Here is a 13,881-nt window from a genome sequence, read left to right as displayed (position 1 = left end):
TGCTTAAATCTCCAGGTTGGTCTTTGGGACTTCTCAGGATTTTTAAATCCTTGGGGCATTCGTTCTAAATACTGATTTTATTTCTAAAAATAAATAAATAAAATTTGCTTCTTGTGAAGATGAAGGTTTTTGACCCACTCACCCAGAGTGGGATTTGCTGTGTTCTACAATTGCACTTTGCTCTCACCTCACCTTTTGTTACTTTATTAATTAATTTCTGCTCTGAAACGTGATTGTGTTACTGGGAGAGAGGGGTGGGATTTGTTCTCTTGGGTTCAGGGCAGTGCAAAGTGTTCTGTGTTCATTTTGTACCTCTTGGAGTTGTCACAACATTACAGCAGTTCAAAAAAAAGGTAATTTTAGTTTAAAATGTTGTAAAGGTTTGGCTCAGTTCTTATCAATTGAGTGTGCTGGCAAATCCCTTTATAAAGAGTATTTGTTCAGAAAAATGGGAATTGATATTTTGTGATCATTGATGCCTTCCAGTCTCTCATCCTAAGAGCTCTATGAGTGACTACTGTCAATTCAAAACTGCCTTAAGTAAAAAAATAACAATCATTTACATTTCAGCTTTGCTAAAAGGGTATAGAGATAGCCAGGAAAACATTTTTGCTCTTTCTTTGTAGCCTTCTCATGGTAAATTTACCCAGTTGCCCTTTCTTTTCATCCCAAGGATGGATTTTACACCACGTTTTTCCTTTACAAATTGTGAATTCTTACTGACCTGGAACAGTCTCATCATACCATGTATTTTTTAAATTCAGTAACAATGTCTTAAATAATAATCTAAAATCCAAAACCCCGTGAATGAATTAAAATTGGGAGTGGATCATGGACTCAGTGTTCCACCCAACATCATTCCTGTGATCCTTCCTGGTGGTTGATTCCAGCCTGGTCCATGACTAACTCCTCTTAAGTCATGGCTGGTTTTGGGTTTATGCTGTTGAAAATCTGTGATTATATGTGAATTAATGCTGTTTAAACCCCTCTCCAAGAAGTCTAAGGGAAGTACAGTGCCATAATCTCCAATGGGGCATGGCACAGAGTGGCTGGAGCATCCCAAGGCAGATCCATTCCTGTTTTCCAAGCACTCCAGTTTGGATTGCCCAGCCCTTTTCCCTGGGCTGGCTGGGCTGTGTGCCCTGGGGTGTCTCCCAGCAGGCAGCACCCCCTTAACATTCCTGCTCTTCCCATTCCAGGGGGTTTGGGCCCGTCCTCATCGATAGCCATCGCTGGCTCCAGCCAAGCTGCCATCACCAAGACCACGTCTGTGCTCCAGGACGGTGTCATTGTCACCACTGCGGCTGGGACCCCTCTGCAGCAGGGCCAGCTGCCCGTGGGGGGCGAGTTCCCCTTCGCCGGCCACGAACACTCGCTGCACTTCCCGCAGAACAGCTCTTCAACCAACAACCTGCCACATCCTCTGAACCAGAACCTCCTCAATTCCCTGCCTCTCTCTCTGCCCGTCAATCAGCAACATCTCCTGAACCAGAACCTCTTAAACATCCTCCAGCCTTCAGCAGGAGAAGGCAAATCTGAGGTCAACCTCAACCCTTTGGGTTTCCTGAACCCCAACGTCAATGCTGCTTTAGCGTTCCTCTCCGGCGACGTGGACGGGCAGGTTCTGCAGCCCGTGCACTTCCAGCTGCTGGCAGCCCTGCTCCAGAACCAGGCCCAGGCAGCCGCCATGCTCCCCGTGCCATCCTTCAACGTCACCATCTCCGACCTGCTGCAGCAGCAGAACGCCCCCGCTCCCCCGGGCACGCAGCTGCCGGCGCCCCCCGAGCCCCTGCCTGAGGGCGGCCGGGTGGAGCCGCTGCTGCCCGGCCCCATCCCCGGCTTCGCCGAGCCCGCCGCCAACCCCCTGCTCCTGCCCGCCGCCCCCGGCGCCTCGGCTCTCATGGCTCTGAACCCGCAGCTGGTGGGAGGCGTCCTGAGCTCGGGCGGCCACCCCGAGGTGGCCATCGCCACCTCCTCGCAGGCCACCACCACCACCAGCACCACGTCGGCGGCGGTGGCCGCGCTGTCGGTGTCGGCGCTGGGCGGGGGCACGGCCGTGGTGTCCATGGCGGAAACGCTGCTGAACATCTCGGGCACGGCGCCGGGACCCGCCAAGGTCGGCAGCAGCTCCGTGGTGCCGCAGCTCCTGAACCCGCTCCTGGGCACCGGCCTGCTGGGTGAGTGCAGCCCGTGGGGAAAACAGAACCTGAGCGGGTTTGGGGAGGGAGGATTCACCAGGCTGGGAGAGACCTTCAGCATCATCGAGTCCAGCCCAGCCCCAAGAGCTCAGCCAAACCCTGGCACCCAGTGCTACACCCAGGCTCTGTTAAACACCCCCAGGGATGGGGACTGCACCACCTCCCCAGAACTTTATCACCCTTTCTGTAAAAAACTTTTCCCTGCTATCCAGCCTGCATTTCCCTTGGCACAGCTGGAGGCTGTGAGCTCTGGTTCTGTCAGTCCCTGCAGACAGAGCCCAGCCCAGCTGAGCACAGGCACCTTCCAGGAGCTGTGAGAGGGATGGGGGCACCCCTGAGTCTCCTTTTCTCCAGGCTGAGCACCCCCAGCTCCCTCAGGGCTCCTCTCAGAGTTTGTGTTCCCAGCCCCTCTCCAGCCTCGTTGTCCCCCCTGGATGCACTCGAGCATCCCAAGGTCCTTCCCAGACTGAGGGGCCAGAACTGGACACTGTATTTTCAGATTCAGAATTTCAGATTCTGGTTTTATCTTCTTTTTTTCTTGGTGTTGTTGGAGCTTGTTCACTGAGCGAACGTTCTTGTAAGAAATTAAAATCGCGTTCTGCTTTTGCTCCTTAATGTTTAATATTGATCTTGGAAATTATTAATTCTGCCACCTAAACCTACTAAATCCACCTGAAAATTGTGTGAGCAACTGGATTTATTTCACTGTTCAAGGAGTGGCAGCTGAGGAGCATCCCTGGGTGAGCTGGGAGTGCCTGTGGCAGCACAGGGTTAGCAGGAGTAGCTGTGCTGGAGATGGCAACCAACCAACATCCCAAAGCAAGTGATGAAAAACCCCTTAAATACAAAGTTTTTCCCTCCTGGGTGATGATTTTTCAGTTATTTTTATCAAAAAACATATTATAGAGTAGGTACTCCTCTGTTTGTAATCTACTCCTGGTGGGAATTAAATAATAATTAAATAATGCCTCACCCTGACCTAAATGGCTGCAGTGAACTCAACCTACTTGGCATTTTCCATACAAAATACATCCAACAGTGACTTTTCAAATGGAACTTTTAAGGAAAACTCAATATTTTAGTTTTTAAAAAAAGCAAACTAGAAAATGGATGTATTTTAAGCTTTATTATTTCATGAAGTCAGGTTCGACAGTGTGGTTTGTTTTTTTTTTTCAAAGAGGTAAAACCTTCATCTAAAGTGAAATTTTCACGTAATAAAAAATGTTAATTCAGTTTTTACTGTCGAACGTAAAAAATGTGTTGTTTAGGGTGTTGTGTGACATGGCTGAGCCAAACAGCCTTTTCTCCTTCACAGCTGGTGAAAAACTCATTTTGTTTGGGGTTTAAATGTTTGTCTCATTCTCTCCCCTCCTCACCACCAGCACAGTTTCAGTGAGATTCCAAGGGCTGGAATTCCACAGAAGCTCTTCCTGCTGTCCCAGGGGTCAGCAGAGGTGACACAAAAGACCCAGCACTGGGGAACTGAGAGCAGCAGAGCCCCATTCCCAGAGGCTGGGGGGAGCAGGGCTGTCTCCAGAGGATTTTTGGCACTCAGGGGGATTGGAGTGCAGGGAGTTGCTGAGTGGTGTTGGCCTGTGCTTGCCTTGCAGGGGAGATGTCATCTCTGAACACTACTCTGAACAACCATCAGCTCAGCCATCTCCAGTCACTCCTCAACAACAATCAGATGTTTCCTTCAAATCAGCAGCAGCAGCAGCAGCAGCAGCAGCAGCAGCAGCAGCACCTTCTCCAGGGCTACCAGAACGTGCAGGGCTTTCAGGGCCAGCCCCAAATTCCTGGCCCAGCCAACAACCCAAACCCCATGGCCTGTCTGTTCCAGAATTTCCAGGTAGAAAACAAAAGTAAATCAATATTCAAGCAAGGTGTGCAGCTCTCAGGAGGTAAAATTCCATCCTCCAGAGTTTGGGTTTCTTTGCTGGTTAAGAGAAAATCATTTATATAATGACATGAATGTAAATGCATTTATTACATACATTATATTCTTCCAATAGCTGGTGGATTTTGCAAATCAGGAACATTTGTTATTGAAATTTTATCTCTTTCTCCTTAGGAATTGGGTTTAGTTGTTTTGGAAAAAGTTGTGCTGCATGTATTGAAAAAAGTTCCTCTCTCTGCTGACAATCACTGTAGAATTTTAACAGATCTCTTTTCCATCCCACAGAAATTACCCTAAATTCCTGTTTGGCCCATTCTGATAATCCAGCAGCAAGAAATAAATACTGAGAGCACTTTGCAGTCATTAGAATTAGTAATTAATAAGTTGTTGTGAGTGACTGTGTGCCCCAGTCCTCTCGTATTCCCAGTGAAATGGGATGGAAGAGCTGTGATGGGGACTGTGCAGCCTGGAAACCCTGGCATGGGAGTGAACAAGGACAGACTGGGCAGAAATGAGCCTGGCCTGTCTCCCCATAACAGAATCCTTCCAGAGTCAGGCTCAGCAGGTGACAGAGCCAGGGGGCAGCTGGGGATTTGTTGTTCCTCAGCACTGGAAGTGCAGGTGTGAGGAGGGGAAGGCAGAGGGGCCAGGCAGTGTTCCATCCTCCCAGGAGGAAAAAGGAGCTGGGGAGAAGCTCCCCTGGAAAATCTCAGTTCTCTGCCTGTTCCCTCTCTTGTAGGAATTCTGGGGGCTTTAGCCCAGTAATTTTTTGTGCCAGTTATAGAAGTAGTCACAGTAAGTAGTTAAAGGAATATTTTGGAATATTTTCCCTGCAGTTTTTGCAGGTTTTTTTGGACCTGGTTCTTGTTGACATTGAGTTCCCTGCCTGTGCGTGTGACAAGGGGTAGGAAAAGCTTGGTTGAATCTGGAGGTGCCAGTTTGCCGTGGCTTAGTGTTGGTTTTCTTAGTTTTACTTTTTAAAATCTTTTAAAAGATTTTATTCTATTATTACTTTTGATAAATAACAAAACACAAAAAAACATAAAACTCAACACTATTCTATTAAAAACCAACTTTTTCTTAGTTACAATACTTTATAAATATGTTTTAACTTATTAACTTTTACTACACAATATTACTATTATTTGCTAACACTAATAATGTGTTTTTCCCACATAATCTTACTACAATACATCTCTCACAATTCTAATTCTCTAAAATATCAAATCTTTTTACAAAACCATATTTTAAAACTTAGTAAAACTTATTTCTAATTCAGTCTTTCTCCCAACAATAACATCTCTATTCCATAATGATCTTCTTAAGTCAACACACCTTATCTCAGTATTTACATACAAATGTACAAAACTCTATAAGCTTTCTATCAAATTTTTAAAATTCCCTATAAATTAATTTTTCACAGCTTAGAGCACAGGGGTGTGGTATATTGGGGACTGGAGATCTCATGGGAAAGGCACACAGCAAAGGGGAAAATAGGATTGTGGAGCAATTCCAAAAGCACGGTGGTGGCATTCAGGAATTCCTTGAGGAGCACACAGGGACAGAAGCAATGCTGGGGTCTGGGAAGGAAAGCAAAGGAGTTGAGAGCAGAACTCAGAGGTTGTGGAGTTGAGGTCTCTCCTCCTCTGGAGGTGCACAGAGCCCACCTGGCTGTGATCCTGTGCTCCAGCAGGAGGCTGGGTTAGATCAGCTCAGCTGGAGAAGAGAAGGTTCCCAGGAGGCCTCAGAGCATCCTCCAGTGGCTGGAGGGGCTGTGGGGAGGCTGGGGAGGGACTGGAGGGACAGGACAAGGAGGGATGGGTTCAGACTGCCAGAGGGGAGATTTAGGTGGAATATTGGGAAGGAATTCCTGGCTTGGAGGGTGAGGAAGCCCTGGCACAGGGTGCCCAGAGCAGCTGTGGCTGCCCCTGGATCCCTGGAATGTCCAGGGCCAGGCTGGATAGGGCTGGGAGCACCCTGGGACAGTGGGAGGTGTCCCTGTCCGTGGCAGGGGTGGCACTGGATGGGCTTTGAGGTCCCTTCCACCCAAACCATCCTGTGTGTCTGTATGTGGAACACTGACCTTGGTGAAGTTGTTTAGGACCTGAGAGAAAGCAGGAGCCTGCTGACACAAAGCCTGAGACAGTGGCTTTGTTTTCCTCTAAATCAGGCTTTTAATTCCCTCTCTACCTTGTTCAGTTTGTACCTGGTGTATAACAAAAGGAAATGTGCTGTAATGAATAACCACAGAGTTCACCTGCTGAAATCCAGCCGGAGTTCAACCAGCAATTCCCATCTTGTCTCTCCTTTCCCCAGGTGAGGATGCAGGAAGACGCCGCCGTCCTCAACAAAAGAATGATCCCCCCGATGGGCATGGCGCCGGTTCCCGAGGGCTCCAGCGCTCTCCTTCCTCCCTTCCAGGAGCCCCCCTGCGAGCTGCAGCAGAGACCCGACCCCTCCCTGGGCCAGCAGGCCAAGGACGCCCCCAACGCCGCCGCGGCCGCGGGCGACGCCTCGGTGGACGCCATCTACAAGGCGGTGGTGGACGCGGCCAGCAAGGGGGTGCCGGTGGTGATCACCACGGCCGGCTCCGGCTCCACGCAGCCGAGCCCCATCCCCGCCCTGAGTGCCATGAGTGCCTTCACAGCCTCCATCGGGGACCCCCTGAACCTGTCCGGCGCCGTCCACGGCCGCGGCGCCGAGCACGAGGGGCGCGCTCGGGGCGGCCGCGGCGCGCGGGGCCCGAAGAACTCGGAGCACGGCAAGAGCTCCGGCGAGGGGGACGGCTACGAGTATTACAAAGCGGCCGCCTGTAACACGCCCAAAAAGCAGTGGGAAGGGGAGCAGAGCCCCGTGGGGGACATCAACAGGTGGAAGTGCGAGGAGTTCCTGGAGCACTCGGCCCACATCCACGGCAGCCCGTGCCACGAGAGGCCCAACAACGTCTCGGCGCTGCCGCTGCTGCAGGGGGAGCAGCACCAGGCCCTGCTGGCACAGCGGAACTGTCAGAGCGAGAAAGCGCTGGAGGAGAATTTCAGGTATAACAATTACAAAAGAACTATGATGAGCTTCAAGGAAAGACTGGAGAACACTGTGGAACGATGTGCACACATCAACGGGAACCGCCCGCAGCCCACCAGGGCCTTCGGGGAGTTGCTCAACACTTCCAAACAAGACCTGATCCTGGAAGAGCAATCTCCCAGTTCCTCCAATAGCTTGGAGAGTTCCTTAGTGAAAGACTACATCCATTACAATGGAGATTTTAATGCCAAAAGCATTAACGGGTGCGTGCCCAGCCCCTCGGATGCTAAGAGCATCAGCAGCGAGGAGGAGCTGCGGAACCCCGAGTCGCCCTCGTCCCACGAGCTCATCCACTACAGGCCCAGGACGTTTAACGTGGGCGACTTGGTCTGGGGCCAGATCAAAGGACTCACTTCCTGGCCTGGCAAACTTGGCAGAGAAGAAGAGGTTCACAATTCATGCCAACAGAACGCTGAGGAGGGGAAGGTATATTTATGTCTCTCTGCACATCTCTCTCTCCCCACCCTGCCGGCGCACAAATCAAAATTTTGTCTTTATTTTGTCTCTTCTTTTAGCAGCACAAATGGCTTTTTTTCCCAGCTGTAGCTTGTAGAGGTGAATTTCCCCTTCATTTCCTGCCAGGGCCGTGAGATGGGTTAGGTTTGGGCTTTGCTGAATGATTTTTTTGGGGTTAACAAGAAGTGGTTCTCACTTACGTGGTGTGTTCAGACAAATCCCTGGCTGAGTCCAAAGCATCTGAGATAGAAATACCTGAAGGTGCTGAAACTGCAAAAAGGAGAAGTGGCCTCATCAGATTGAGGAATCTTTAATGAGTGAAATCTTGCTGATTGACACACACTTCTCACAGGAAATGCACACATATTTCCAACTCTAAAGAAGGTTTTGTTCATCATTCAGTAATAAGGAAAGTGTTCCAATTTGGTCTTTCATACTAAAATTCTTCCTTTGTGTTAACAAATTGTGTGCTTGTTGGGGAATATGCAGGAAATGCAGTTATCAAGGAGTTATTGGTAATGTTATTATGAAAAATATTCCCAGATATGGTCTCCACTGCTTGTGTAACATTTTATCTTTGTAGTTCTTAGAAAATGCTGCACATCTTCCACCTATAAATATTAAAATTTTTAAATGCACAAGCAGAAAGTGGAAATTTAAGGAAATAGGGGTTTGACACAAAGTAATCAAATCACTTAAATTGAGGAGAGTGGGTTGGACCAGTGTTCTTTCCCCAAAATTCAGCCAGGAGCCGATACCCAGAGGAGAGAAGGGACAAGAAGCCCATCCCATCCCACCCCTGCCATGGTCAGGGACACCTCCCACTGTCCCAGGTGCTCCAAGCCCTGTCCAGCCTGGCCTTGGACATTCCAGGGGTCCAGGGGCAGCCCCAGCTGCTCTGGGAATTCCATCCCAGTCCCTCCCCACTGGAGCTCTAAATCCTGGATGCTTGGAGCCACTGTGGTTCCACCCCTAGAGCAGAACTTCAGACTCCCTTGGCAGGTGAGAGTGCTGAATATTCCAGAGCTTTCCATGGGTTAATCCATCCCAGCCCAAACCAGGAGAGTGCTTCAGAGCTCATCCCTCAGGAAGCTCAGAGCCCTGGGTACAATCAGGTTAGGAAGTGGAGGCACAGGAGAAGCTCACAAACTTTTAGGGGATGAAACAAAACTGGAAGAATTCCATGTTCCATATCCCTGTGTGAGTCAGGAGCACAGGAACAACATTCCCATTCCCAGTGTGCTTTTATGGATGGACAGAGTCTGTGTGTCCAAACCTCTGTGGATGTTTCATGGAAATGAAAGGTTTCCTTGTGTAAAGAGGGAATTTCCTTGCCTGCATTCCTGAGCAGTTCCATGTTTCCTCCCCAGCCTGTGGCTCCCAGAATGTGCTGGTGGTTCTGTGCATTGTGTGGGAATTGTGGGGTGTTAAATCCAGCACCCATTTTATTGGATACTGAACACAAAGCCAGGGGAGCAGATCCTTGGAATGCTCACAGCAAGGTAGAGACCTTGCTCAAGGTCTCCATGAGGAATTCCCACATCATGGATCACCTCTGGCATCACATCACCCTGAATTAATCATTTTAAATTTAAATATGGAAGAAATGTGTGTAATTCCTATGTCAAGGAGCGTGGGGTGAGCAGCCATTCCAAAGGGGAGGAGCTGAGGGTGGCAGGTGGGATACACAGGGAAAAACCCACCCCAGACCAGAAGGAATCACCTGGAAAACCACAAAGAAACACCCTTGGAAACCAAATGTTCTTCAGGAATTCTGCACCAGCCCATGGTGGGAGTGACCTGCAGCACTTGGGAAAATTCCTTTTTCTCTGGAGCTTCCTGGAAACATCTTTAAAGTCTTTGTAAAACCAAATGTGACCCCATGTTACATTAATTTGCTGTTGGGATTGTACATTCTCTGCTCTTTAGATTGTTTATTACTTGATTTTTGTTTCCCTTTAAAAGATTTTGGGCATTCAGGTATTTCATGGGATAATGGATCTGTTTGGAGGATCCAGCCAGGAAAAGCAGGAAGTTTGCACTTCCTTTCCTTGGTTTTTGGCTACTGGAAATTAGAGGAGCCCAAGGAAAAGCGACAGAAATTTCTGGGAAGAAAAGGAGCAAGCCTGAGTCTAATCCCAGACCAGAGGAGTTGTATCTCATTAAGCAATTAATTTGATAATTACCCACCTTGGGTATTACTCATCACCCAAACAGGACCAGAGCAATCAAAGGTTTTGTGGGAGCTTTGCATGGTGAATTTTACAGGGCAAATCCTGCTCTCAGTGTGACTTTCCAGGGGTCAAACTGAGCTGGTTAAACTGGGCTGGTTAAACTGGGCTGGTTAAACTGGGCTGGTTAAACTGGGCTGGTTAAACTGGGCTGGCCAAACTGGGCTGGCCAAACTGGGCTGGATAAACTGGGCAGGCTGAACTGGGCTGGATAAACTGGGCTGGATAAACTGGGCTGGATAAACTGGGCTGGCTAAACTGGGCTGGCCGAACTGGGCTGGATAAACTGGGCTGGATAAACTGGGCAGGCTGAACTGGGCTGGATAAACTGGGCTAGTTAAACTGGGCTGGTTGAACTGGGCTGGATAAACTGTGCTGGCCGAACTGGGCTGGCCGAACTGGGCTGGCCAAACTGGGCTGGCCAAACTGGGCTGGATAAACTGGGCTGGCCGAACTGGGCTGGCCAAACTGGGCTGGCCAAACTGGGCTGGATAAACTGGGCTGGATAAACTGGGCTGGCCAAACTGGGCTGGCCAAACTGGGCTTTTCTGGTGCTGGAGGTAGAAGAGGGAGGATTCCTCCCACCTGTGTGTGATATCTGCTGTTGATTTTGATGATTATTAACTGTTATTTCTGTTGGAGTTGCTTTCCATACCCTGTTTTGTAGCAATTTGACACTTCTTCCCAAAAACCCCAAGTGTTTTTTAATGTATAACCATCACAAGATGCCAGTAATGAAGATTTTTTTGTTACTTTAAGAGGTCCATTGTTTCCCAAACATGATTTTCATTCTTGATAACATCATTTACATGGAACTTTGCAATTTCTCTCCTGGCAGCCCTTGGCAGTTTGTTCCTTATGTGTTTATTCCACATTTCTGTCATGGATAGGGATAATTCCTTTTCTCTCCTTAGAAAAGTTTCCCAGGTTCTCAATTTCTTCTGGATTTGTGTTCTTCCAAAATCCAGTGAGGGGAGGGGTTTTTGGGAATATTTGCATTAAAAGTGAGCAGGTTTTACGGGAAAAATGCGACAATTTGTGGCATAATTGAATTTATTTCATGAAAGTTGAAATCTCAGCTCCCCCAGTGCAGCTTTCCCCATTAATGACTCCTGGAAGTGCCTGGATCAGCACATTCCCAATTTCTTTAGCACAGGTGTGACTTCAAGACACTGAAATCTGGTCTGAATGTGTAATTCTGGGCCTTATTTCAAGAGATTTTGGCAACTGCTCACCCATTACCTCCACCTTGTCGTGTCCACACATCAGATCTGTGGTGAATAGAAATTCCTTAGGGATTGGAAGCTGAGTTTGGAGGGGATCTGCATTCCCACTTCATTTCCAGGTTGTGCACAGGCACACACTCAATACATTTGTATTTTTGTACATTGTCAAGTAAGATGGAGCAAAGAAACAGGAGCTGAACCATTGCTTTTCCTTAGGTTGATGTGTTCTAAATATCTGATTTTGTTGTTTTTACCAGCAGGAATGACTGAGCCAGATCAAAATAACAGGGAGATGTGGCTTCATGTTTTGAGATGCAAATGATGAAATTACAGAGATGTTTTAATTAATTTTCTGCTTGTATTGTTTACACTGGGACTTACTGGTGCCCACACAGTGGTTGAAATTGCTTAAATTTAAAATATTCAAGATTTAAATTCCCAGTTCTCTTGAGCACGTGCCCAAATTCATCCCTGATCACTAAAGAAAAATACAAAATAATTAAAATAACCGATTTTAAGACAAACAAATAAAGCTCTGGTGAAGATTCCTGGATTGAGGAGGCAAAGAAGGATTTCCTTCTGGAATGGGAGTGGATTTGGCCGTGCCATGAGTTGAGCAGAGAGCTGGAATTCCTCACCCAGGAGCTGGTGGGGATGGGAACACTTTGGTGTCAAAATGGGATCATCATTCCCAGGCACTCAGAACTCCAGGTGTAAAATCCAAGTGCAGAGTGGGAGACTCCACCAGCACTGCCAAGAAAAGTCTGTAAAGGATTCTTCTCCTCAGTTTTGTTGCCATAAATGTCCCAAATTTGGGGTTCTGTTGCCACTGTGAGAAATTCCAGTGAGGGATGAGTGTGGGAAGGGTGGGGAGCTCTGGGTGTTGTGGCTGCCCTGGGCTGGCAGAGCAGGGGAGGGGGATTTGCTGCTCTGGGTGATGAGGTTTGGTGTCCATCCCTCCCCAGGGAGGGGGATTTGCTGCTCTGGGTGTTGAGGTTTGGTGTCCATCCCTTCCCAGGGAGGGGGATTTGCTGCTCTGGGTGTTGAGGTTTGGTGTCCATCCCTCCCCAGGGAGGGGGATTTGCTGCTCTGGGTGATGAGGTTTGGTGTCCATCCCTTCCCAGGGAGGGGGATTTGCTGCTCTGGGTATTGAGGTTTGGTGTCCATCCCTCCCCAGGGAGGGGGATTTGCTGCTCTGGGTGTTGAGGTTTGGTGTCCATCCCTTCCAGGTGGAGCCAGAGAAGCTGAAGACACTAACGGAGGGGCTGGAGGCGTTCAGCCGCGCCAGGAAAAGGAACAGGAAGTGAGTCCATCCCTCCTCCCCACCTGAGCCCAGCCCTTCCCTTCCTCTCAGCCCAGCTGAGGGGTTCCCTCCTTGGCATTCCTCCTGCTGGAGTCTGGGGTGTTCCCAGTGCATCTCTGTGAAATGGCCCTGTGGGAGCTTCTGGGGGCATTCCTGAGCTCCAGCAGCAGCAAAGTCGTCCCATCAAAACTCTCCTGCCCAGACCAGGCTTTCTAACCAGACCTGACCTCCTTCCTTCTCCCAGGGTCATTCTGAGAAATCCCCTTTATTCCCCTGCTCAGAAGGGCTGCAGGATTTGAGGCTGAGCTCTGCCTCACACCTGGGTCAGCTGCTGGGCTTTGTCCAACTTTCACCTTTTAGTGACAAATACCAGCACACAAAAGCTGTAAACAGCAAATGTTGGGACATGAAGCATCAGGATGGGCAAAAAGAGGAAAATTATTGAATTTTTTGGGGAAAAAAACCCTCTGGACATCTTTAAAAGGATGACAGAGTAGGAACTGTGCTGTGATTGGGTTTGTTCTATGATGGTGCTTGTTTACTGTCACAGGGAAAATACATTCTTAAACCTGTGAGAATTAAACTCAGCTCTGAATGACCACAGGCTGAAAGGGAATAAATAATTCCCTCTCTTCCCCTCCTTTTAAGGGGTGAGCTTTGCTTTCATTTCTGTGTCCCAGGGGCCAAAGAGAAGGAATTTTTATACCAGTGAGACAGTGGTGGTGGCTGTTTTTTCCAACATCATCCCCAAAATACCTTCCTGGATATTAAGAGAACTCAGAAGGGCTTCTGGCAACTTCCCAGTTATTTATTCACGTCCCTGAAGTGAAATCAGTGACTCAAGGACAGCAGAGCAGATTTAAAGTGGTTAAAGCTGCCATGAGCTGCTGCTTTACAGCCCCTACTGAGGATTTTCTCCATATTTCAACTTCCTGGTTTGAGTCCTTTGGTGGACATTTCCTGGTTTCCCCTTTCCTGCTGGAGATTTATCTGACAAAGTTCATGGCTTTCTTTCTTTGGTGATGTACTACTGGATTTGGATCCATTTTTTTGACATTTAGTGTTGAATACAATTGCTGCCAACCCTAGAGTGCTCATCCCACAGGCCCAGGGTTGGTCCAGCAGAGCAGGATGGGTCTCCAAGCCCTTGAGATGATGTTCACATTCCACAGCAACTCATGGAATTGATGATTCCATGAATTCTTTGTGTCTCAGTTCCATCTCAGCCCTTCCCTGGTGACAGACATGGCTCTGCTCATCCTCCATCTCCCCATCTCCACAGCAGGACCTGTCACCATGTCCAGGTGGGAAAAGTCCTTCAGGAGCAAAGGGACTCCCCAGGATGGTCCCTGTGCCTGGAGCTGCCCCGTGACCTGGGGCACTTTGGGGCTGGAAGAGGGAAACCTTCACCCCAGCTCTCCCTCAGCCTGGGGGGTGCTGCCATTCCAGGGCATAGCTGACATAATTAATGCAGTTTATTGACAGTTGG

General features: G+C 48.7%; 1 protein-coding gene across 2 annotated transcripts in view; it reads left to right on the top strand.

The window, feature by feature from the left end:
• The window catches only part of MBD5 (methyl-CpG binding domain protein 5), a 120,350-nt gene that overhangs the window by 101,996 nt on the left and 4,473 nt on the right, over positions 1-13,881 (top strand). For both annotated transcript variants that reach the window (XM_050976646.1, XM_050976645.1), the window contains exons 10-13: positions 1,200-2,177; positions 3,809-4,047; positions 6,412-7,602; positions 12,319-12,392. In XM_050976646.1, the coding sequence (XP_050832603.1) occupies positions 1,200-2,177; positions 3,809-4,047; positions 6,412-7,602; positions 12,319-12,392 (2,482 nt within the window). The remainder of the gene's footprint in view (positions 1-1,199; positions 2,178-3,808; positions 4,048-6,411; positions 7,603-12,318; positions 12,393-13,881) is intronic.

Source organism: Serinus canaria, chromosome 7 (assembly GCF_022539315.1).
Source record: "Serinus canaria isolate serCan28SL12 chromosome 7, serCan2020, whole genome shotgun sequence".
Taxonomy (NCBI): Eukaryota; Metazoa; Chordata; class Aves; order Passeriformes; family Fringillidae; genus Serinus; species Serinus canaria.
This window is presented reverse-complemented; position numbering and strand designations above follow the sequence as displayed.